The sequence below is a fragment of the Eublepharis macularius genome, chromosome 10 (genome assembly GCF_028583425.1).
Source record: "Eublepharis macularius isolate TG4126 chromosome 10, MPM_Emac_v1.0, whole genome shotgun sequence".
Classification (NCBI taxonomy): domain Eukaryota; kingdom Metazoa; phylum Chordata; class Lepidosauria; order Squamata; family Eublepharidae; genus Eublepharis; species Eublepharis macularius.
This window is the reverse complement of record NC_072799.1, coordinates 37,727,501-37,754,075: the sequence shown is the minus strand read 5'-3', so window position 1 is coordinate 37,754,075 and position 26,575 is coordinate 37,727,501. Positions and strand designations below refer to the sequence as shown.

Here is a 26,575-nt window from a genome sequence, read left to right as displayed (position 1 = left end):
GTAACATTATCGCACTGGTGATGGGCATGCTCCCACCCTTCACAGGGGTAAATTAGTAAATATAGATGAAAATAGGGGACAGATACAAGGTAACTTGTTTAATGTTTGAAAGAGAGAAGGACATAGGGAAAGAGCATATGGGGGGCTGGCAGGAGGAGGAAAAGAGGAAATAGTGTGGGGAAGGAGATACAGGAGAAAGTGAAGTCCTTGCAGGTCCCCATGCTACTGGCCCATAGGAGAGAGGCTGACTGGGGTGGACAAAGGGAAGGTTAAGAACAAGTGGACAGACAAAGGAAGGTGGGAAGGAGAAAAGGAAGCAGGGAAAGGGGAAAGGCTATAGGGGCAGAGAAGAGAAAGAGATGCCCCCCCCCTGCAAGTCAGTTTAGTGTAGTGGTTAAAAATGGCAGGACTCTAATCTGGAGAACCAGGGTTGATTTCCCACTCCACTTGAAGCCAGCAGGTGACCTTGGGTCAGTCAACAGCTCTCCCAGAGGTTTCTGAGCCCACCCACCAGGGTGATTGTTGAGAGGATAATAACACACTTTGTAAACCGCTCTGAGTAGGTGTTAAGTTGTCCTGGAGAGTGATATATAAATCAAATGTTGTTAGTCCTTGCAGGTCCCCCACTTGTAATTTTTTAAACTGCTGTTTTTTGGGAATCCAACTCAGGAAACCATTTAGGGATAGGAGGAATATAGACACTATTTAATCTCATTTCTCAAGAGAATCACAACTGTTAGATATACTCTCTTTTGACTGTTAAATTTTAGATCCAAGCAGGAATCTTTGAGCCTTGCTGTGAATCTTTTCTGTCTGTCTCTCTAAAATCTTTCACCCCAACTACTGAAACCTGAAATTGCTTCCCTAATTCAGCTTCACCTGCTGAACACCTGTGATACAGCTTTAATCCTTAGTGCAATTACTTAAATAGTTTGCATTCTTGCTTTAAATTGCCACTGGGAAATAACTGTGGAATAAACTCTTAACAGATGTGGTGCTATATTATTATCATGGAAGGTAAATGTCACTTGTTTTTAATGTTATCTCCAGTAAATGAGCATATTGCCTTGACAGTTGTGCAGGGATTTTTTTTAAAGATAAAAGATATTTTTGAGAATATCCAAGAGATTATAAAAGGACGTCTGTGTAGACACAGTCATCCATATAGAGAAGAGTTTTTAAAAGCCTGTCTTAATCTTCAAGGATCTTGTAATACTTTTGCCAACATTATGACAACTTCATGTACCCATGAATTTTATTTATTAGGTTTTTTAAAAAATCCTGCCCTTCCTCTAACGATCTCAGGGCAGCATATATCGCCCCCTCCTACTATTTTATCCTCACGACACCCCTGTGATATAGATTATGCTGAAAAGAATCACCGACCCAAGGCCATCCAGTGGGTTCCGTGGCCGAGCAAGGACATGTTCCACAAGAAGTGAGGTGTAGCTCACGAAAGCTCGTACCCTACCACAAATGTTGTTAGTGTTATAGGTGCTACTGGACTCTTGCTCTTTTCTAGTTCTTAGGGGAGTATCTCCTAATTGCAGAGAAAGAAGAAGTATCAAAAGAGGCCCAAAGTCTAAAAGCTGGTTTATATCCCACTTCTGTATTTGTGTTTCTAATGCTACAGATGGGGACATTTTGCTTGAGGATGTGGACAGGCGGACTTTTGAATCAGGAATCGATATATGGGAGCTCAGAGAGAACAGTTGCTCAGAGAATAAGAGAAATGGTTGGGATGAAAAACTGACCTGCCCCAACCCCCAGCTGCCGTTGTGCTATTCTATTACAAATCAGCAAAACTTTTACAATTGAAAATGTATCAATCCAGCATTAGAATGGCACACAACAATACAGTAAATGTTCCCTTACACTGTGTCAGATGATTGGTCTATCCAGGTCAGCGTCGTCTCCTCTGACAGGGAACAGCTCTATAGGGTCTTTTACTTTAACTACTGTCTCATTCTTTTAACTGGCTGTGTTGGAAGATGAACCTGGGATCGTCTGTACCACTTAACCAAGACCCCTCCTCATGCTAAGGCACAAGTTTGGTGGAACCTTAAAGACCAACAACATTTATTCAAGGATTTAGGAATCTGATTCAGGAATCAGAACTCTCTTCTTCTAACAAGCAAGAAAGATAGTAGGTTGTGTGAAATGGTCACATAAGGGCATCCACACTAGTACAAAATTTGCTGGAAAAGTAACATTAAGACTAAGGTTCAAGAAGTAACAAAATCAAGTCTACCAGTGACTGAATACTATGTTGTTACCTGCTTTGCTCAGTAGAGGATCCAAGTAGGTCTTACACTCTGGTGGGCTCAATTACACATGACAATCACCATGCCCCTTTAAAATTTTTTTTTCCTTTTTGTAAAGGCAGCCACTAGGGGTGTTTGATCTAGGAAGAGAACTATGGAGGGACAGTAGAGACTTTAACCCTTTCTTCCCCTTCCATTTTCTCACTGGAAAAGCCACCTTCTCCATATGCTTTTACTACTTCTGATAAAAAACTTATGGCAACTTCTTTTTTCCCCTTAGTAGGGGCAAAGGCAGCCCCAGATTGCTTTTTTCCAGTGAGAAAAATGGTAGGGAATGAATAGACTAAAGGTCTCTTCTTTAAAACAAACACTGGGCTAGGGAGGAGACATATTATTGAGTCCTGAGTATGCAGTGTCATCTTTATCAAAGTTTATAATGAAGCCCTAGTTATGGGACAAAACATACCCTATTCTTGACAAGTGGGTAAAAAATTCAAGAGGTTTACTCTTGAATAAAGATGGGCATGAAACAGGGAAAAAAACAAATCTTGAGTTTCATGGGTTGTTGCATTCCACAAACCACGAACTTTCACGAAATTGTCCCGTTTCACAAAACGATTCATTAGGTTCGTGAGTCATCAGATCCCGGAGCCCTACAACGGCCCCCTTCATACCCAGATATGCCAAACTCACAGGAACAGTTCAGCAGGCTCTCTTCCAGCCACCCTCCAAGTAGCTCTCTTCAGGCTCTCTTTGCTGACTTTTCCCTCCCGTCCTCCTGCTTTCTGCCGGTACTGGAAGAAAAGTCAAGTGCAGTGGATCTGCTTGGATTTTCCTCTCTTCAGGTTCTCTTTGCTCGCTTTTCCTTCCCGTCCTCCCATCCTCTTGCTGCTCTGATATGCCCTCCCCCCACCTCCAAGTTCTTTTTTTTAAAGTTTTAAAGTTTTTATTCAGGTTCAAGTTTAAGTACAAAATTTATAACATACCAGGAAACATAGTCTACATTAAATGCAAAAAATACAAGGCACATTCTTATCTGTACACATAAAGTCTGATATAAAAACATTATAACTTTACTATATGCCATTCACTCTTTTTTATGATATATTAACATTGTAAATTAAAACAGGATTAAAAGTAAAGATGATTTTCATATATTGCTATTTTTCAATATATGAGTTTAATAGATTTTTATATATTATTTTTAAAAAGCCTTGTACTTCTAAACAACTATGCTATTTAACTAGTAATATTCCTCTCAGAGCTTAAACAGATATATTATTTTAACAATAGACTTGTCAGTCAACAAATATCTTTAAAATACTTCTACCTTACTAGTATTGATCCTATTCTCAACCTGTCCCCTTCCCTCCCTCCCTCTCGTCCCCTTTCCTCCCCCAACAGAAGTTACCCTATCTGATTAATTATTATGCTTAAACAGCACAGTCTAGCCAGTGGTAAAACCCACTCTGACTACGGGTGTATACACCAGACTATAGTGCTGTTAAAATAAGGAGAGCAAGTTTTGAGAGATCATTTCCTCTCTCCCCCAATCCCAAGCAATTTGTGATAATTAAATAAAACTTATTTTAGTCACACCCTTGATATTATTGAGTTTTGTTTGTTCTAGATACAGTCTACCTTCAGCTATGAAGAACAGGAATTTTGCTTCCCTTGTGTGGGAAAGCGATTGTAGCATCTTCTGCGTTGTTTTGTCAGTGTCTTTCAATGATTCAGTGTTGATGATGTGGAGCAGGGTCAGTCCCGTTTCAGAGTCAGTTGCATAGAAGGATTTTTCCTGGTGTTTCACAAACAGTTTGGTAAAGTTCACCCATTTATATATTTGCTTGTCTCAGGGCTTCTGTTGTGGTTTTCAATTCCTTTCTTTTAGTAAGTACTTCACTGAGTAGCTCTGTATAAATGGAGATGGGCATTCCTGTATAAGAGATCGATCCTTTGTTTCTGGCTAGTTGGAGTATTTTTTTGCATGTTCTCCAGTCAGGGAACTCTGCTAATATGTCCCTTGGTTTGTCTGTCTTTGCTTGTTTTGCCAATCCTATTCGATGAGCCTTCATTATCAGGAGAGCTACTCCTTCCTCCAACTGGAGCATTTCGATGAGCCTTCGTTATCAAGGGAGCTACTCCTTCCTCCAACCGGAGCATTTGTTGCCAAAAACGTCAGCAGGTCTTCATTTTTTTATTTCTTCCCCCAGGCCCCTAAACTTAAGATTTTGCTTCCGTACAGCTATTTCTAAGTTCAGAACTCTTGCTTGTAAATTGAAGTTTTCTTCTTGAAGATCTCTAACTTCGTTCTGGACAGTTCTATCAAGCTCTATTGCACAGTCCAGTTTTTTAGTTCTTTTGTGCAATTCCATTTTTATTTCAGCTAGTTGGTCAACAAGTGGCTGTAGTAAAACTGATATTTGACTGAGAATGTTGCATCCAATATAACCCCTAGACTCTTCACTGAGTCAACAAATGTCAGCAGGATCCCACCCAAAGTTGAGGCTCTACAAAACCTTGGCCTTCCCAACCAAAATTACCTCAGGATTCAGTTTCAACTTATTCACCCTTAGCCATTTAACCACTGCAGAAAGGCACTAACAATTCACCCAAAAGCTATTTATCTGAAATAAGAAATCAGAACACAGAGGAAATTGTGTAAGGTACTATACATTTATTGAGTAAAGCACGTTGGAGAAGAAAATTCCTTACTACATTTGTTCATCCAGATGAGCGGATGTGACAACCACATTTGTTTCCTCCTCCTACCTCAGTTAAACTTGTAGACTAAGAATGTTTGCCATATCATAAGCTGATAGTAGATGAGAAAATGAGAATCAGTTCAGGAGGAAATTAGTAAAGCTAGATTCAATTCTTTGTCAGACTGTATAACAGAAATATAAATAACTCCTTCATTACATTGTATACTGATCACACACCATCCACTGAAGCTTCCGTCATAAGAAAGAAGAGCTTGTCACATACAAGCTGCACCTGCAGGTGATTTCATGGCAATATGGATCTTTTTGGGATACAGACTAGATGGGAATGGAGAACTGAAAGCAAGACATTAATCATTATTATATGAGAGAACACCTGCTCCTGATTATATATTTCATGTGTAAATGCTAGATGTTAATGCCACAGAAGTATTATATATGTAGCTTTTTAAATGTACGCAGCAGTGAGAAATATGAGAACCCAAAATATTGTTGAGAAACTTGATTACAATTGCAACTCCAGTGAACTATAGATCAGATTGATGTTAATAAAGTATATTTCACCAGTCTATGTGTGTGTGCGTTATGTCCCAGTCAAGTCACCTCCAACATATGACTACTCTATGAATGAAAGATCTCCAAAACATCCTAACATTAACAGCATAATATAAACACAAATAATTGCACTTTGAAAGCTTTTATTGTATGGAATGTTTTTCACTGAGATTTGAATTTAAATAACTATTTCACATTGTTCTTTTTAAGTGTGGTTACCAAGCTTAGAAAGCAAATCCTAAGAGTAAGCCCACGTGTATCTAGTTTAAGATGCAATCCTAAAACCATCTTCCACTGAATAAAACGGGACTAGTGGATTACGCTAATAAAATTGGTTTGGAACCGATCCATCATTTCCTCACCTTTCACTCAACGTATCTTTGTCTCTGTGGCATTTTCTGGTCGTTTTTGTTTAACCTCTGCCACTGCCCTATGAGGGAGTGGACTCGAGGAAACAGTTTTCTCTCGGTATAAACCGTAAAGAAGCCAGGATTGCGCTTTCCTGACTACTAAAACTTCTAGTCCAGCTTTCGCTTTCCTTCGACTTCCCTTTGCAATGAATGATTATTCTACTCAAGCATTCCACACACCCCCTTGTTATTTTTTTCATAAATCCCACCCCGCTGTCTCTGAGGGAAGGAATAGCAGAGGCAATTCCCCCACCCCCGAACGTCTACTAAAAACATCCGTTGCTTTTTCCCGAGTTTCCCCTGCACTCTCCTCTTCCGTCTCCAACTCGCTCTACACGTTAATCTTTTCTCCCTTGGAGCAGTTTACTGGAAGGAAGGCCTCTTCTGAGCCACCGCGCAGACTCCACTGCCCTTTTCGACAAGCTTGCCAGCGCTAAACTCCGGCGCGCGCGCTCTCTCCGGGCCGTGGCGGCGGCCTCGGCGCGCGACCTCGCGAGCACTGTTAGACGTGGCAGTTCGCTGAGCGCTCCCGGGCGGAGCAAAGCGCCGGCTGTCTCCAGCCTCTCAGGCAAGCCGCTGCTCTTGTGACGGGACCGGCTTGAGAGGGCGCGAACCCAAAGGGGCACGGCAGGACGCGGGACGGGACTTCTGTAGCAGGGAAGTAGGGAGAAAAGGAGGAGAGTCCCGGCAGGTGAGAGGAACGGAGGTGAGCGGGTGTGCATTTTTGACTTGGGACCACGTTGGGCTTTGATGATGCGAGGGAGTATCTGTTAGGCAAGCCGGGTGGGAGGGAGGAAAGCATCCCATATTAGGAGGAGCAGAAGCTGGAGCAGCATACTGGGGTGCAACAAGTGTGCCGCGTGGGCGCGCTTTGTGTATTCTGCACGACGAGAAGGCTGTATCGCTAAATAAGTGGGGGCTGTGAAAAGTTCATCCTTCTCCCGCAGCAAGTGGGACATAGCAATGGGGGGGGGGGGGTCACTTTTTTTTTTGCAGATTAACCATTAGGGCAATGGCCAAAGGTTTTGAGGTGTATATCTTTTAGTGGCCTGAACAGGCATGTTTTAGAATGCAGGTTCTGAAAATTAGATTTCTTTAATAATTGGGAGATTTTTTAAAAGTGCACTTTTTGACTATTAGAAATACATTGTTTCATTATTACATTTCTGATTGAAGCTTAGATGCCTCATAATTGAACTGCAAGACTTTGGTCTTCATGATAGCTTTAAAAACCATAAAAGTTGACTAAAGTGGTTGGGTGGCAAATCAGTACTCTGGTGCTGGTTTGAATCCCACTACTGCCATGAACTCAGGAGGTGGCCTTGGGTAAGCCACTCCTCTCTGCCCCAGCTCCCCAGCTGTATTGTGGGGATAATAATAACACTGAATTGGTTCACCTCTCTGAGTAGGACACTAATCTGTCTAGAAGAGCAGTATATAAGTGCAGTTATTATTATTAAATTTATATACTGCCTTTTGGAATTGCAGTTAAGGTGGCTTACAAAACAACTACCCACAATATAAAGCGAGCAACACAGAAGGAAAATGGGACAGAAAGGGACGAAATAAACAAGCAAAGTGAAGTGTAAACTTGAAAATAATTTATAAAGTTCCCTGATGACCATATGGTATAGCTGTTGCAGGAGAGGTTTCTGGAAGTGGAAAAGACAAATGCCCAGACAGGCCTTTGTCACTTCTCCTTAATGCAGCTAGGTGGAATGACCACTGATGGAAGCAGTTTAGGATAGATGGAGCTGGCCATCCAACACCATTGTTTATTTGTAGTGGCTAAAGTCGAGAATCTGGATCATGTTGAAAAATCTGGGTACAGTGAGAAGGAATTATGCAACTGGTCTACTCTGTGCCAAAGTAGCACAAGTCAGTATAGCCACATATAATATCTTGTCAGTTTGGGCCTGGTATCCAGTTTCTCCCACATCTTGTTCGGATTTATTTCTTATAAAATCCTTTCATGTTAATCCTTCTGGCATCATCTGTACTTTTTTTCTGTGTTACTTTGGTGTTCTGGCCCATACAAACTACAGCCACATATAATGTGATTATGTGTGCTTTGGCATGTTAAAACTGTATGAGTGGATTTTGGAATAGTTGTGGTCCATCACCTGTTTCAGCAGGACTGTTTGGTGGGGTCCATCTGGACATCCTTGTAAAGTCACCCCTGTGAGCTGCATGTCAGGATAGGGATTTGAAAGCAGATCTCTCTAGTCCTAATTTGATAATCTAACCTCTGCCGCATAGTGGTAGTGAGTAGTTGTGCTCTTGGTCTAAGGAAGAAATTATATAGGCATGCCAATGGCATTAAATCAGGGTTTTATATGATATAAAACCAGCATTATTGCAGTTCCGCATCTCTCGCTCAAGAAACTCAAAATCTAACATGCAGTTTTAGTACTGTTTTGTGCAGTCTTGGTTATGTGCTCTGTAACTTGCATTCTAATGTATATGTGTTTGGAGAGAGGGATAGGATTTATCAGATTGTCATTTATAACGCAGGAGGGAGCAGACTCTCAGGTAACTCAGCCAGTATTGTTTTGTTTGCATTTCTCCTTTCAGTCTTCTTGGTTTCTAATGTGAGTAGCAAGTCTGACGTGGCACTTTCCCCCCCTCCCTGCCTGAGTTGTGCAGGAAGTAGTTTCCCTTATTTACTATCACAGCTACAAACATTATCAACTCCTGCAACTGCCTTGATTGTTATTCTTTATAATGACAATGCAAGCTACACTTACTGGTGCTTGCTGAACTGACCAAAGCTCAGTTTGCCACGTTTCATTCTGCTCAGGAAGGAGAAACAAAACCCTGCTACTGGGAGCAACTGTGTGCTTAACCCCCCCCCCCCTCCTCCATTCTGTTTCATTCACTAGAAGATGCAGAAGAGAACATTGCCATTTTGTGCTTTTGCGCGGCTGTTTTATATGAATCTTAAGAGATCCTTACTATTTTTAAAAACATATTTTTTCATTCAATTTACAAAAACATTTGTTTAAACAATCTTGAATATACAAGGAAGATAAAGGCTATATTCCCACATGAGGAATAATCAATCTACACTACAGATCATGGATTCATATTCATAATCTAAAACAATAAATTTGTATTTATTTGTTTTAAATATTTTTATGCCTACCTTTCTCCCAACAAAGTGTGTGCGTGTTCTCTTCTGCATCTTCTAGTGAATGAAACAGAATGGGAGGGGGGTCTGGGGAGCCATCATCAATGGACTCTGTCAAAAATGTGGGAATCCTGTTGGGAAAGTGAATATGGCAATGAAAAAATGTTTTTAAAACAACTTCAGATAACATATAAGCTTAAAATAAAGAGGTCAACATCAACTCTGGCTATGCTGATCTATCCTATGGTAACCTTAAGACTTGACCACTATAACATGCTCTACATGGGGCTGCCCATGAAGACAATCTAGAAACTGGAGCAACCTGCAGTGACAATTTACTGTATTATCTGAATCAGCCAGCAGGACTATATGACACTTATTTTGAAGTCCCTCCACTAGGGTCCAATTACATGTGTGCTAAATGCAGGGTGCATGGAGGGAAACCTCAACCCAACTCTCATTTAGCCTGGGCAGACATATACAATAGGCACTAAGAGAAACAGCCTGCTTCCCAAACCTTTTCTATCTGGAAAAATGTGCTGTATGGAAAGCAGGGACTAATGAAGCTATTCCTGCCTCTGTGTGTGTGCTCAAGAGCCCATTTCCCCCCTCCCACCCCACTATTTTGAAGGTGAGTGTGGTCACAATTTAAATGTGAGTTGGCTTGGGGTTTCATTCAACCCACCTCATATTTAGTTTCCTAGTTGTTCCCAGATCCAGTGCAGGATGCTGGTGTTTACTGTAAAAGCCCTTTATGACTCAAGATATACATACTCAAAATATTTCAGCCCTTTTCTTCCGTATAATTCTTTCTTCCCAGAAAAGTTTATTCCTAGGGTCACCCCACATTTTTTTCCGTTGCCGTATTCACCTTTCCCCCCAACAGGATTCCCACATTTTTGACAGCATCTATTTATGATGGCTCCCCAGACCCAACGCAGGTTCACACAGCTGTTGCATGGCTGCAGGGAATGACTATTAAAAAATAAAAGAGAGCCCAATGGCTTCAACAGCACCGTTGGGGGTGGAAGGGCCCCTCCCCTCAAGCCATTGTCCAAAATAGTGAATGGCCAATATGGCCATTTCCACCCTCCCTTAAAGAGATGGCCCACTCATGGAACGCTGGTGACGTCTCCATTTGCAAAATGGTTGTGGGCCATTTGGCTTCCAGTTTTTTGGTGCCTTTTCTGTGACTATGGAAAGTGCATTCCCAGAAAAGGTGCCAAAAAATGGAGGCCAAGTGACCTGCAACTGTTTTGCAAACTGAGATGTCTGGATTCTTGGGGGAAAGCCATCAGCGTTCAGTGAGTGGGGTGTCCCTTTAAGAGTGTGTGGAAACTGCCTATGATTTGCCAACTTATTCTGAATGGCAATTGCAACATTTGTTGATGTTCAAATACGGCCCGGCAGTTTTGTGTGCTTCAGAGCCTCTCCCACTTTTGGAAATTCTTACTGAATCAATATAGAAAATAACACCGACAATATTTATATATAAATATTTGTCATTTAATAAATATAATAAACAGAGTCGTAGAGATGAATGGAATAATGATCTGGAGCACCCAATTTTGCTAAAGCAATGGGATAAGGCTTTAAGCTATATATCTGTTGCTGCTGTGGATCTTCATTTGTGACATTCAGCAAAAAATTATGTTTAGGGTGAATTGGACACCACAGTGCCTTTTTACTAAAGGTTTAAGCACAAGACGCATCTCTTAAGCATATACTTTGGATTTGTTCGGCCATTCAGCCCTTTGGGTGGAAGTTATTAGTCATATTAATTTTGTATTAGAAAACTCATTTATTTTTTAGTATGTTTATGTACTGTTAAACTACTTGTGTGTCTCTTGGAACCTAACTGATGTTCAATGGAAGTGGACTCTCTGTGCCCTACAGTTGCTAAAAGACTTATACTTCAGCACGGGAAAGACAAAATCCCACTTCCTGTTATTTACTGCATTGAAGACCTTATAAATGTATCAACATTGGAATGTATCACAAATAGAAGGCAATTGCATGTGGACTTATTTTTAGATATTTGGAAATCTTTTATAGATACCTATGTATAGATTTTCTAATTATATTTTTGTAGCAATCACTGTTTTTTTTCAGTTTGCTTTTTTATTTTTCTCTGTTTTGCACTAATAAAATTTTTAAAAGAATAAAGTGAAAAAAAAGACCTGGTGAGAGCTGTAAATGTTGTTGTACCTCTTGGAAACAGTGACTGCAATGCTAAGTTCAGCATTCATATCAATGGAAAGTTACCTCTAAGTTCCAATACAGTAACATTTGATTTCAAAAGAGTAAACTTTACAAAAATGAGGGGAATAGTTAAAAAGGGAACTGAAAGGGAAGCATGGGAGGGTCAGCTCTCTAGAGGATGCTTGGGAGCTAGTAAAACCAGCACTAATTTAATCCCAGACAGATGCATTCCCTAGGTTAAAAAAGGTACTGCTAAAATCATGCCTGTGTGGTTAATGAAGTCAAGGAAACCATAAAAAGCAAAAAAGGTTCCTTTAAAAAGTCGAAGGTCTGCCCCAATGAAGTGATCAAAAGGGACAACAAGGTTTGGCAAAAGAAGTAAGTTAATTACACAAGTAAAAAGAGGATTTGAAGAGCTAAAAGCATCAAGACAAACAGTATGAAAGCCCATATGAAAGCCAGTATGGTATACCGACTGGAGTGATGGGCTAGGTTTATTTCTCTGCTCTGCCGTGGAAGCTCACAGGGTTACCTTGGTCATAGATCCAGAGGAGTTAGCCGTGTTAGTCTGTAGTAGCAAAATCAAAAAGAGTCCAGTAGCACCTTTAAGACTAACCAACTTTATTGTAGCATAAGCTTTTGAGAATCACAGTTCTCTTTGTCAGATGCATGGAGGGCAAGAAGAAACTGGTCAGATATATAAGTGGAGAGGGGAGGGAGGAGTAGATGCAAACAGTAGCTTCTGATATGGAGATCAGTTTGCTTCTGAAGCAAACTGATCTCCATATCAGGGTTACCTTGGGTCAGTCACATAAATGGAGGAAGGGATAGTGATGTAAGCTGCTTAGGGTCTCCATTGGGGAGAAAGGTGGAGTATAAACAAAGTAAAATAAAAAATAAAATATCCAGTTAGAGATTATAAGAATTTTAACATTGTTTTTTTTAAAAATTATTTCTTGCATTGATTAAAATATATTTGATATATTCGAATTCATAAGAATGATACATTTCAGTTCAGACTTGTAGAATGAAAAATATCCCCTAGTACAAAGTAGGATAGTTTTAGCACACCACGTACGGCAGAGGGCAGGAAACCTACATTCCATCAAGGAATATCAGGAAAAATAGACCCATATACAGGCCGGTACCAACCCTCTGATCAGGGCCAATAGCTTTGATTTTTATTTGATCTCCACCGCTAATCAGGTTAGTTCATAACTTGATTTATTTGTATTATTATATATATTTAAGATTTTAACTCTCTGATTTAAAATCAATAAAACACCCCTGTAGTCTCTCTCACAATTCTTAGGGATAATCATAGGGCTCCCATTCCCTCGATGAGGGTGGGGGATCCTCCGCTTCCAGCCTCTGCCCCCCCTGCCGCTTCTCACCTGGCCAGTGGGGGGAAAGGCACAGGAATGGGGCAAGACCCTTTCAGACCATGCTCCTGTGCAGTCCGGAACTCTTACATGTTGTGCCGAAACCTGGGACCATGCGATGACATCACTTCTGGGAAGTGACATCATCGTGCAGGGTGCGGCCCCTCCCAATTCTCCCCTCCCAGCAGAAGCGCAGGGTTGCTCTAGGGGTCAATTAAGTAAAACTTGGCCCAACTGCTAGATTGGGGCCTGTTTTTACCCAATCGGTCCCTGGCACAATCCATCACATCCACATCATGCTAGGAATGATGCCATTCCTGGTGTGATGTAGAAGCATTCTGAAGCATGTGTGCTCCTGTCGCTGCCCCCCCAGTCCCCACTTTGAGGCCTGGGGGACCTGACAACCCTAGATAATCACCTGAAAAACAACCTTGCCTAATATTGTATGGCAATAGCATTAGTTTATTTTATGAAGCAATCTTTGGAAACTGAAAATTTCCTGTGGAAAGGCAGGAAAGGAGGAGATTTCCTTACCTCTTCAAGGAGGCTGTTCCACAAAAGCAGAACAGCAACTGAAAAAGTTTGAGCACTAACCTGTAGTTAAAAGACCATCTTCTGAGAAGCAAAGTTGCTGCACAGGTATGTGCAGGTGAGACTGTTCCCTTGATAAGGTATAGTTTTGTAACAAGGAGAGGTTGAGGCTGAATTAGAAGTTGAGGAAAGGTGGGTGACATCTTGAAACATCTAGACTGAGTGTTTCTTTCTTCTGCTGCACCTTTTTAAAGCTGGAGGCCCAATCTGAAAGGCAAAAACATAGCGACTCTTGGCCCATGGCTTGCAGCATTAAGGCTTCACCTGGGGGACACCAACCCAGGATTGTCTTGTCCACTTTGGGGTCTTTGATTTTTTATATCGTGTTACGTAAATTAACAAGAAAAAAAATGAGCTTGTAGCATTGTCGTATACAAGATAATTGCTCTTTACTCTTTCAAGACTAAGGAAATTATTTAGTTATCTTGTTTCTTTTGTGGTGACTAACAGAATATTCATCTCTTGACTACAAATGTTCTTGCATCTTGTTGTATTCTTAACCTGCAATTTTGATTGTGCATCAATGAAATAATGGTGATTAAATTTCTTTTTCAGATTTTTATGACTGGCTTGCCTTAAAAAAAATAGTACTGCTGAAATGAATCAGCAGGGATATGTTGCAACACCTCCATATTCTCAAGCCCAACCAGGATTGGGAGGGTTTTCTCCAGGCTTTGGGCAACCCGCTGCTCCACCTATGTATGGACATTATGGTGATGTAAGGCAATCATCTTCTGCATCTCACTCAGGTAGAGCAACATTATGACTGAGGTTATATAAAGTTCAGTTGTTGTTTTCAGGGTTTTTTTCCTGGGGAAAGAGGTGGTGGAACTCAGTTGCCAGCACCTGGGGCAACTCCTGGCTGGAGGTGGCGATCCTGTCACCGCATGCGCATGTGTGCACTCCCGGGACCATGCAATGACATCACTTCTGGGAAGTGACATCATCGTGCAGGGCAAGGCCCCTCCCAATTCCCCCCTCCCAGCTGAAGCTTGGGGAAGCCAAACAGGCTTTAAACTTCAGCTGGGAGGGAGTATTCCCCCTCCCAGCTGAAGCCCGGGGAAGCAAAAAGGGCTCTTTAAACTTCAGCTGGTAGGGCTGAAGGCCGGGGAAGCAAAACGGGTTCTTTAAAGTTCAGCTGAGAGCGGGGGAAGCCCTGGGTAGGCAAACAGGCTCTTTAAACTTCAGCTGGGAGGGGGAATTCCCCCCTCCCAGCAGAAACCCAGAAACAAAAAGAACTCTTTAAACTTCAGCTGGGGGGGGGGTGGATTCCCCCCTCCTGGCTGAAGCCTGGAGAAGCCCCAAAAGGGCTCTTTAAACTTCAGCTGGGAGGGGGGATTCCCCCCTCTCAGCTGAAGCCCAGGGAAGCCCCAAAAAGGGCTCTTTAAACTTCAGCTTGGGGGATTCCCCCCTCCCAGCTGAAGCCCGGGGAAGCAAACGGGTGCTTTAAATTTCAGCTGGGTATTTCTTAATATTATAATAAGGATAATATATATTCTTTATTTTTATCTTCCTGTCTAGAATTTGAGTTCTGCCTTCTTTCTTTTAAAGTCAGATTTGTCTTCTTGAGTACAAAGAGAAGTTAGCAATTGTTGAATGCCAGGAATTTCTAGTTTCCATGTTCTTGCTAAATTCAAAGTTCGTCTGCATGGCTGTAACAAAAAGACCAGCGGGCAATTCCGAGTCACTGATTTTTATCCTAAAAGACTACTGCAGGAGGTTAGACTGAACTGATATTGGATACATTGTTTCTGCTTTATTGATGGAAAAGAAGTGCTAAATGGCAAATTCCTTGTATGCTTTTCTTTAGCAGTTACTAATGTATCTTTTAATATAATGACTTATTATTTGCCATACTCTTCACTATGTTCTATTTATTTAGCTATGTTCAAAACAAATGTGCCTTTTGGGCCTGCTGCTCCCATGGGATCTCCACCTCCTGTCATCCACCAGTTTAATCAGGCCAGTCTCCAGAACGGACCCAGCAGTACAGCACAACAATCAAACAGGTGATTGTCAAAGGGAAATAAATAAAACAGGTTTTCATGTTTGTTTTTCTGCTGTTTAAGGATGGAAGTATATGCTATACGGGCCACTGAAAGTTGTTTTAAATCTGTTAAGACCTTTGTATAGCACTAAGCTGCATCAAGAGTAATGGTAAAGTAATGGGTCAAGGTCTCAGGTAGTCTAGTGTGTCTCTGGGAGCTGAAAACATTTGATTGCCATTTTTTTGGTATGCTTGTGCAATGTGTGAACCATCTGTGAGGGCCTTTCCCTCTCTGGTGATAATAGATATCTTTCAGTATTCACCTTGCAACTTGTAGTGCAAAGAAACCATCCTTCTGTTTGTAGGTACAGGTCAAATAAAATTATTGGTTTAATGTGCCCAGGATGGTTTGTTATCTTGAAAAGTGGACATTTATTTGTCCATGCTCTTAAAGTGACAGGCCATCCTAGACTTCTAATTGATTAGATGGATTTAAGTGGTATTGGGCTGCTCATCTGCTGGTTAGGTGGTTAATCCCCGGTTTGTTATTTGTTAAGTCCCCAAAGCAATATGTTTTGCTCCTGAAGCTGTAAAGCTTCTTACTGTTTTAGACTGATGCTTTTTATGTGTCTGTAGCCGCTAACCCTAGGTTCATCCAGTATGCCTCTTGTAAAGCTATCTTGCTTTGAAAACATTTGGGTAGGGTGGATGCTGTATGGATAAACTTAATGTTTCTTTCAGAAAAATAGTTCTTTTGGTTCAATTGAATCCTTTTGCTCTTGAAGTACCTATTAAGAGATGTATGTATAAGTCAGATTAATCAAGGGGAAAAACTTGATACTTTCATTCCTGGATCAAAAATTATTTAGATTAGAGTTCAAGACCTAATCTGATCCATATGTTTTGCACAGCCTTAATGTGGAATGTATTCCCTGGATAGAGAATAACCTTTGACTTGCATGCCTGATTTAAAATGATCAAAGCAAGATGTGCATGAGCCATGAGATGAGGTTTAGTTCAAAACCAGTTCTTCTTGTTTCCTTAATGCCATCATCTGAAAGTGTCAAGTAAGAGTTAATAATGTTACATTTTATAGAATTTACAGGCATTAATATATGCCCTAGTATATATCTTAGCTTTCCATCCGAAGAAAAGCCCGTTGAGCAATGACAAATTGTTCAAGTTCACTTATAAACTGGAACCAAGTACTGCTGGTGATTATGTTCATTCAGTTAGCATTGTTTTCCATCTTTAAGTCTTTTAATGTTAAGAAGAACATACTTAACAGTATTGTTGTGGTCTGTTTAACTTGATAAGATTCCCACCTTATAAGCCTCATGTTTTTACTTGAGAGAAGTAGCTTAATATGGAGTAATCATTGGCACAATGATGGGTTGGATTAATTCGATAAGGGACTGGAACTGCTCTGCCTCCTCTTTCCCACTTTTGGGGGATTCTCAAAAACAACATGAGGAGGCAAAATGAGAATCTGCAGTGGGAGAGTGAAAATGAGCTCCCTTCCCTCGTTCTGGTGGTATAAATGCCTTGTGCTAGTAGAAAATGATGTTTTGTTCCATCCTGTTGTCTTAGGTTTTGATTTACCTGAATTGTTATGTGATGTTACTTTGCTTTTTCAGGTATCCAGCCCCTCTACCTTCCTATTCCTCATACAGCCATCCTTCGCAACCTTCCTATCCAAACAGGTCACCACCTTCATCTACAGCACAGCTGGCTAATCAGCTTGGCAATATGCAAATAAACAGTTATGGTAAGTATTGCATAGTCATTTGCAGGGGTCATTTCGTAGAAAAAAAACTGGAGAACTCATTAGCATAACATATTAGCATATCTTATTAGCATATGCCATGCCCCTTGCCATCACCGGAAATGTGTCATTAGCATAACTGATTTGCATATGCCACACCCCCTGACATCACCTAGCCTGGCTGCTTTGGACCCAATCCTGGCCATTCAGGGCCGAAATTGGGCCCAAAATGGCAAAAAGGGGCTGAAAATGGCCAAAAGAGGGCCCAAAATGGTCAGAATTGGGCTGCTGCTGAACAGGAGCGTGATCCACCACCCGTCAGAGGCCCGATCTGGGACATTTCGGCCCCAATCCAGGACAAAACGGGCCCAAAATGGCCAAGAGTCAGGTGGGCAGGGCCACCTGTCATGTGACTTCTTTGGTAAACTGCTGGAACTGTGTTCTTGCATGTTCCCCCTTGATATGAGCCCTGGTCATTTGTAAAACCCGTTGAGTGATCATCATTTTTTCCCCTTCTTAATATACTTGTAAGGCACTGCAGCAAGTTTTGCTGTCAGTATTTGGTTTGTCTTGATAAGAACTTAGCATAAATAGACCAGTTTGCAAAATACGATCTTTTTCAGGGGCCTTGCAAATTAGTGTCTTCAAGGTCTTCAAAAAGTGGTTTTGATTGGGACTACAGTTTAGAAAAGACTAGTTTAATGTGCCCAAATCTGATGAATGATGGAAATATGATATTCTGGTCCCTAACAGGACATCTCCAAATTTTGTTATACTGGTCCTTATGCTGGCATATTATAAGAGGATCATAAACCTTGAAAGTTATTTTTGTAATCTCACTTTTAGTACATGGTACAAAGTTTCTAGGGCAAAGTGTTAATTAGTCAATATATTCCTGCCATTATTGAGAGGAGTTTTTAATTTTTTTAATCCACTCTGTAAGGAAATATGTTTTCCAAAACCTTTCCTGAGAGATCAGATTTTGTGAATTTTCTGTCAGGAACAAGTGGATTGTATCTCCCTTTGGTCTCCTCTGGCATGTAGCCATCCTAACACAGTCTTTCAGTACTACACGTTATGAGGGCCATATTTAAGCAGGATTCCTCATTCATTTCAATTCCACACTTATCGTTGTGCTTTGTTAAATTGAACAGATAAGCCTGTGACATTTATTTTTATTTTTGTTTATTTTATTTATGTTATTTATAGTATGCCCTTTTCACAAGACTCAAGGTGGATTGCACGGTGTGGGTTAGTACAGTCAATTTCAAGGAGGATTGCACGGTGTGGGTTAGTACAGTCAATTTCAAGGACATTTCAATAAACAATGTAAAAGGCTCTATAAATGCAAATTTGCAAGGAATGAAACTAGCAGAAATCTAGTTCAGAATTGGAGAAATGCTGAAACATAGCATAAGCAATTCCAAGAATGATACATTAAACAACATAAAACAACCAAGAACTACTTGGACAGATCGTACACAAAGCAACGATAGCAAAGAATAGCACGTAGTAGTAAAGTCTATGTCCTTATCCCTTTACGAATGTATGTCTCTGAGACTACTTCCTTACAGTACAGCCCTTATATAGTTGGGTGCATATTGTTGGCATACAGTTCCATAGCTATGAATGAGTTCTCCTAAAGGCTTTACCCAGAGGCTGAATAACATGGGGGATAATATTGCACCCTGTGGAACCCTGCAAGATAATACCCACTCTGGAGATAGCTCATTGCTCACAGTGACCCTTTGTGTCCATTCCATGAGAAACAATTTAAATGAGTCCAAAGCACATCCTTTGATACCCACTTCTGCTTCCAAACACCTCAATAAGATGGCATGGTCTACTGTGTCAAATGCTGCAGGCAGATCCAGGGCGAGCAATAATGAAGATTAAGGGTGCTCCAAGTGTACATCAAAGGCCTTGGATACTGAAGATATCAGTGGATGAATTTGGCTGTAATTACTTGGTCTGGAAGGAGTTATAAATAACAGTAATTTACATTATTATTAATGAAGGAAATTCTTCCTAGTCTATTGTGCAAATTAACTAAAGCTTATTTTATAATACCAGTAAAGTAATAATTTTAAAACTTGAAGCCTTAATGATCCTTCTCATAGGGTGTAAGTACTCAAAGAGTTTAATATGAAGCTGCCTTATATGTCACCAGACCTTTGGTCTGTCAAGGTCAGTCTTGTTTCCACTGACTGACAGAAACTCTTTGGGGCTTCAGATAGAGGTATCCCATATCTCCTGACCCTACTTAGATTAGTAGTCAAAGTAATTTCTAAAAGTTGAGGGTGCAAAAGATCATGGTAAGTTATTTCAAAACTATTTATAGAAGTGTGTGTTAATTTAATATCAGTGATTTTACATGAAGCTGATAATAGCTACGTGGCACTCATGTAGCTTGAAGGGTTTGGGGTTTTTTTTTTTTGGTGTATGCTTAATCACTGTGTGTTCATACAGGTCCCAGCAATGCACCAACCCTTCCTCCTCCTCCATCTTCTGGGATCCAGTCATCTTTGCAAAGTCCACCACCTCTGACACAGCAAATGTCCTTGTCATCTGGTCCTCCAGTTTCTCCATCACTAGCAAATAACTTGAACAGTCATTGCCCTCCAGGAGCCAGGCAGGAAGGGCCCCCTGGGTCTGGCCCGCTGAATGCCAACTTGCAGCAGCAACTCTCAAACCAGCCCTCAGGCCCTGGATTTCCTCCTCAGTATGGTCAGTTCGCTTGCTAGTCTATATGGAAGGGCTGCTTTGAAACAAACATTTTAAAAGCTTTTCAGGTGTGCCGTGGCAGCTTGTAAAGTAATTTGGAGCAGATAAGCCGTAGTTAAGCACTCCTTTTCTTGCCTGAAGTTTCTTTGTTCCAAATCCCACTTCTGCCATTTTATATAAAAAAGGATGCAACAGGAGTGTAGCAGGATGCAACAGGAATGTATATTCAATAACAAGGCAGAAAATACATACCAATAACCAGGTGCCCCCTCCTGCGGATACTTAAATCAGCCATTCTGCCTCACTTGCCTGCACGCCAGATGCTACTGCAGCCTTGGGGAACCCCCCTCCCAGGGTTGCAAAAAAATCTGAACAGTTAGAAACGTTACATGGGGAGGGGGCGAGGAGTTAAAACGATAGCTGGTCTGTACATGTGCAACTTCCCTTCTCTCCTCTGAAATCCTCTGAAGCCTCCCCTGCAGCTGAACATTTGGCACAGTGAAACTGCAGGGAGGGAGGCTGCAGCAAAACATGAGGGTGAACTTGGGGAGGAGTTTTTCTTGGCATCACCACCACTGAGGCCCCATCCATGCTGGCTCCTACGTTGCTACCAGACATGGTGTGAGCTGGGCAGTCGAGCATGCATCCTTCAAATCCCCCCGTGGAATTCTTGTGCCCCCTTGTCGATAGCTAATCTCCATATAGGCTAGAGTATCTCTTCTGCATAAATGTGGTGTTATTCACACGAACAGCTGTCTCTTCTTTCTCTTGGTCTTTAGGTCAGTCATAACCACATCAGATTTGAATCAGTCAAAAGTTTATAACAGATCATAAATGCTTAGAGTAGAAGTATCCAATTATTATAATACCAATACTTTTACAGTTTCCCATTTTCTAACTGAATGATTTCCAAACCAGGATCAATCTGAATCAATGCCAGATTCCTATGAACTTTAGCTAATGTTATGGTCTTTGTGCTGTGTTACACACAACAGAATAACAGTAGGGAACTATCTGTAGGCTGGAGTGTGTCCTGGACTTTTGAGGAACATACCACATCTCTGTCTATAGATCAAGCCACATGAGGGTCACACACACACACACCCATTTTTCCTGGGGTGCTTAAAGCATTTGTATCACAAAGGCAAATGGTATCTGTGTTTTGCCTATTTTTTTTCTCCTACCAGAGCTTAAAAATTGGTTGGTTAGGAACTTGTTTGTAATCCAGAAAAGCTAGGAAGAGGGAATAATTCAAAAACTCCTTCCCTTGAGTCATAGTCCTCCTGATACATACCGCCTTCTCTCCTGATGGCTGCTGGTTATGCCAAAAGACAAGTCAAAAGCTCCAGTCATGGACATCTACCATCATGTGTAGTTCGGTTTTGATGGTTTACAATAAACTTAATGTAATGCTGATAATGTGAGCTTAAAAGAGGCTACTCAGTTTGCAAAAAGTAAACTATGCGTGCGCAGTTGCAGTTTGGATAAGGGCCATGTGAGAAGGGAAGAGAACTTAACTCTTCAGTCCCTTTCTTGCTTTCTGTAATTGAATTTAAGTATCAGAGCTTTTATTACTTGTTTCAAAGGGAAAGAAGACAAGTTTTATAAGGACACCTTTTTTTCTCCTTAAAACTGTTAAAAATTGTGGAGGAAGCCAGGTGTCAAAGTAATGACTTCAGTTGGCTTAGATTGCATTTACTCTGTGTATGATTACTCTGTTAGTGAACCACAAGTAGGGAACCTTGGGTCTGAACATTATTTCAGTGCTAAGTATTTTAGTGCATTTGGCTGTTATTTCCTCTCTTACTGGTGTACTGAAACATAAGACTACTACAGTTAACTTAGAAGTATCTATAGCCATTGATAATCATGGGCTATCCTCCTTTTTCTGATCTCATGAAATTCTCCCATAGGAATCCTATTTATGTGTTTATCTCCTGCGCACAAGAGAGGCAATGTGGGCATGCAAATTTAAATTGGTGGCGTGATAGTGATAGACAAGGGAAGTATCTGTCAGTAGAGTGTCACTTGTGAGAAAGCCAAGTATAAATGGATAAGAACCCATAGCTTAAGAATTTACATTCTTGTCGTCTGATGGAACTTAAAAGTCTATGCTTCAAATTTTGGAGAATTTGACATTTTTAAAAATTGATCTTCTGGAGAATTTGACATTTTTAAAAATTGATCTTATCTTTACTTTTGCAGGTAACTTTGCTCCTCCTATGGCAGGGGCACAGCTCTCCTATCCAGGTGGCCTTCCCTCAGGCCCTGCACAGTTGGCTGGACCACAGCAAAAGAAACTTGATCCTGATTCCATTCCAAGCCCAGTGAGTTACAATTTCAGACAATGAGAATATAATGATTAGTGTGGTGCTTAATGTAGGTAAGTTCAAAATGTGAGGTTCCACATAAATCAGAACATGTAGGTTGGATCCAAGCAAGCAAAAAGCACTTCTTTTTCTGCAAGAAGGTCCATAGTTTATGTATATTCCCTCCTCCAGTTGCTGCCTTTGTGCTACATCCCAAGCCATTCTCAAAGTTTCTCCAACTATCTAGAGAGAGTTTTCGTGGAGCATGGTACTAGAAGTGGGAGATAGGAAAGCCCTGTTACCTAATAACTGGATCTAACACAATATATTTTAGAAACTCTAAATCTTGATGAATTACAGCTGTATAAAGTGATCATATTTTTAATAAATCAACTTGTATCACTTTAATGAATAAAAGGAGGTCAATATATTCTTCTAGAGGAGTAGCCTTGTTAATATGTTGCCCAAAGAGAATTAGTTTTTAGATGCTTTGAGGACTAAGAAGCTTGTTATACAGAAGAATTCATCAACTGAATATAGTATGCAGTAAATCTTATATTACAATTCTTCATTTAACTGTATACCCTGAACTGGAAATGTAGTAAGCACTGTAAAACAAACAAGACAGAAGTAATTTCTGCAACAATATTATGTACTGACAACTCTAAAAGGGTAAAGCACACCTAATATTTCAAAGAAGATAATGATATTTGTTTATTATTGTCTCTGAGATTACTTCAGTTTGGAAGCTAATCTGTTTATATGCTGATTCACAGCCAAAGACAAAATACTTTTCTATTGTTCCATGGGGAGACTTATGAATCTGGAACTGTTTGCTGCATACATGATTTGTGTGTGCTTTCCCTGTTAGCAAAACAGGGTTCACTCTGTAAAGTTTTTAGCATAATTTTGAGACCACCACAAAGAAGGCTGTGCTCAGTCAGCTCATAGATCTTGCTTCAGCCACTGAGAAGGGAAAGCTCTTATTTCTCAATGTGCAATAATATGAAGTGTTTAATAGACCAGAGACTGCTATAATACTGTAAAGAAACTGAAAAAATCGTAACCGGACCCCACTAACTCATTTTTAAAATGTATTTTTTTCATAAGATTCAGGTAATTGAAAATGACAAAGTGTCCAGGGGAGGTCAAATCTATGCTACAAACACCAGAGGTCAGGTTCCTCCTCTGGTTACTACAGATTGTGTGGTCCAAGATCAAGGTACATGTGAACATATTGAGCCTTTTTTCTAAGTGAATTTAAGTGTCTGCAGGAATGTTGATGTTTAATTTCTGTAATGTATTTGTTCATGTTAAAAAGATCCTTTTTAACTTCCTCTGGTGCTAGATATGTATGGCAGAGAACAGTCTACAAAAATGTATTCCTCAGCTATGGGATTCCATTTCTTTAATGACTTAAGCATCTTCTACCAATAAGTTCTCTTTGTTTGGCCATTTTGATTTAGTGACTGAGTTTAAGCTAATATTTTGTGTGAGTGGGATTGAGGGTTGGTGTAAAATATTTGAGGTTGCATTAATTACTTTGACTGTTAAATTTTTGTAATGAAGCCCGAGCTACTTTTATAAGGAGGCACTGAAGAGACTGGAAGGCAACATTTTATATTTTAAGTTCATTTGCTTTTGTTTTCTTTTGAATGTCACAGGTCATGCCAGTCCTCGTTACTTTCGATGTACGGCGTATTGCTTTCCCTCCTCGGCAGAAATGGCTAAGCAGGCTCAGATTCCGCTAGCGGCTATCATCAAACCATTTGCCAGTGTTCTACCAAATGAGGTAAGTGAAGAAACTGCAGTTTTTTGTTCAGAAATACAGGCTTTTAGTAATTGTGTTTATGCTGATAGATACTTCTAAGTTAACTGTACTAGTCTCATGCTTCAGCACACCAGTAAAGAAGGAAATAATGGACAAATGCAGTAAAGATATTTAGCACTGAAACAATGCCTTTATATAATCAAAAGTAGTGGTACCTTCAATATGTGCTTGCCATTACTTCATGCAGGGCTTAAGTATATATCTTAAGTATATCATAAAGAAACTCTTAAATCTCTTTAGCAGCCTTCAAACAAAAAAGCAATAAATTTTGTATACAAACCACAAGTATCTAGCACTGTGTGTCCATACTGATGTATGAAAGATTTCTCAGGCACTTGAACTGCAAACATGTTCAGGCTACGCTTGGGAAATGGCACACTCTTCTTTCTTGAAACAACACCATCTGTGTAGGCCTTCCCCACCATCCTAGTGCTATCGGCTGCTTTCCTGGGTTGGTCAGATATATCTGCCAGGATGTTGGGTATGTCAGCCCCCTTGGGAATGACATATACGCATGCTCCTGTCAACTATAGGTAATACATAGGGTAATTACACTTCTCTTCTTGGTAAGTGCAGCTGTGCCTGATCTCTTTATGCTGCTGCTAATAAAATTATAATGGGTTATATATACAGAGTCTCTGCCTATTTTTGTGAGAACGATCCTGTGATGAAACTGAAAAGAAAAATCCATTGGTCAAATAATAGGAGAGCACCCACAATTCAGGAGCATCCTTTGAAAGGCTCCCTTCCAAATCCATTATCACATGCCCTTTTCAACAGACATCTTGTATATCAGAGTTGCAGTATGTCAGTATATGCAGGGTTTCAAGAATTTTTTTGAGTTGGATAGAGGTAATTGTTGTTAACTGTTTACAGAGAGGTTGCCATCTGTAACCTGAGTTTGTATTGTTTTTAAGTTTGATGTAAGCCACTTCGAGAACTATTGATTGGGAGAAAAAGGGAATACAGGGATGTGCACTTAAAACATGGTAATTTTTGGATTTGAGTATCAGGAGGGCTATAAATATTGGTATTCCTGATATTCAGGTCCTTAAATACAAGTTTGCTGTTCGGATCCACTCCCCCCCCCCCGAGATCCTTAACTGTGTCTGTTACTCCCTATGGGGTAATCTTTCTGGGAGGCTGGAGGGGCTGTTTTTGGAACACCACAATTCCAGCAGAGTGAGGATTGTCTGTCATCTAAAGAACCCCAAAGTTCAAGCGTATTGGGTCAAGGGATCCAGTTCTTTGAGCTCCTGAACAAGGTACCCCCAGCTACTCTTATTGTTTCCTACGGGGTAAAATATCCAATACTTTCTCTAGGGCAAAGAATTCTTTGCCAAACACATAAGAGCAACCACTGGCCCAAAGCCTCTCAAAAAGTACTAAGAAAAGCCCAACAGAACCAGAAAATCCCAGCAGAACCAACCTGGCAGCAGAAGGCACACGCTCCAAAAACCAAAAATCTCTCCCTGAAGCTGCAGCCAGTCGCTGCCCATTTGGTGTAGTGGTTAAGAGTGGCACGACTCTAATCTAGAGAGATGGGTTTGATTCCCCACTTCTCTGCTTGAAGCAAGCTGGGTGACCTTGGGTCAGTCAGACCTCTTCCAGAGCTCTCTCAGCCCCATCCACCTCACAGGGTGATTGTTTCGGGGATAATAACATACTTTGTAAACTGCTTTGAATGGGCATTAAGTTGTCCTGAAGGGCAGTATATAAATCAAATGTTGTTGTTGTTGTCCCCCCCCCCCCTCGCTTTTGCAGGTTTGCTAGGTAAAAGGAGGGAAGGAGCAGAGGGAGGCTACTCTCACAGACAAATGGCATTGCATGTTAGGGGGAGCTGAACTGCCTGTCCAATTGTGATGATTCTCTCATAACCATGAGAGAATCGTTGTGATTGGACAGTTGAGCTTCCTTTAGAGGGTGATGCCATTCACCTGTGAGAGTCAGCTCCCTCCCCCTCCTCCTCCTGGGAAACCTCCAAAGGCAAGGGGAGGAAGCTGCAGCAACCTTTAAAATGGTGGCCCCAGTTATTCTGAATATTTTTATTATTAACGGGAACACCAATACAAGTCTATTCAAGAATCCCAGATTTGACTGGGATTTTCAGATATACCTGAAAAATACCATATATATTTTCACCAAATCATGCACCCCTAGTTAGATGAAAATATTTTAAATAAATAAATATGGGCTTGTCTATATTGATTTTTTATTTCTGACAACATAGCTTTTCATTTTTTCCTACACCAATAGGGATGATCCATGAAGAGTATTTTTAGTTTTTAGAGAATACGATATCATTGTTTGACATAATTTATTTATAGCAAACCACTGCTTTAGCAACAGGATATAAAAATAAATGCTATCAAGTTAGGCCAAGTACTCTGCAAGTTTGTTTTGGAGATGTATGAATCTTTGCCAAGCTTGGATAAACCAGATGATCTTTGTTTAATATTGAATGCTGCTTGCTACTAATATTAACTATATTATATGTACATATTGTAACTCATGAAGTTTATTTCAGTTACAAATAATGTATGTGTCTTTGCAGTATCTAAAACAAATGTTGGTTGATTTTAGAAGTATTCAATAGCAAGATTAATGTAATTGTAATTGTATCACAATTGCTAAAACATCAAAATTGCTGTTTTGCTTGGCATTCCCTCACTGACCCTCTTTCCCTTTATGTGCTTTGTTAA

At 40.5% G+C, this 26,575-nt stretch overlaps 1 protein-coding gene across 3 annotated transcripts in view; it reads left to right on the top strand.

Annotated features, from left to right (window-relative positions):
* The first annotated feature begins 6,435 nt into the window (after positions 1 to 6,435).
* Positions 6,436 to 26,575, top strand: part of SEC24D (SEC24 homolog D, COPII coat complex component) — a 67,669-nt gene continuing 47,529 nt past the window's right edge. The window contains exons 1-8 of one of the 3 annotated variants that reach the window (XM_054990446.1): positions 6,436 to 6,643; positions 13,813 to 14,006; positions 15,140 to 15,266; positions 16,882 to 17,012; positions 19,479 to 19,736; positions 21,939 to 22,060; positions 23,153 to 23,264; positions 23,707 to 23,834. In XM_054990446.1, the coding sequence (XP_054846421.1) occupies positions 13,856 to 14,006; positions 15,140 to 15,266; positions 16,882 to 17,012; positions 19,479 to 19,736; positions 21,939 to 22,060; positions 23,153 to 23,264; positions 23,707 to 23,834 (1,029 nt within the window). In that variant the 5' untranslated portion in view covers positions 6,436 to 6,643; positions 13,813 to 13,855. Of the gene's footprint in view, positions 6,659 to 13,812; positions 14,007 to 15,139; positions 15,267 to 16,881; positions 17,013 to 19,478; positions 19,737 to 21,938; positions 22,061 to 23,152; positions 23,265 to 23,706; positions 23,835 to 26,575 lie in introns of all 3 variants that reach the window. The other 2 variants (XM_054990445.1, XM_054990447.1) reach the window with 2 other exon arrangements.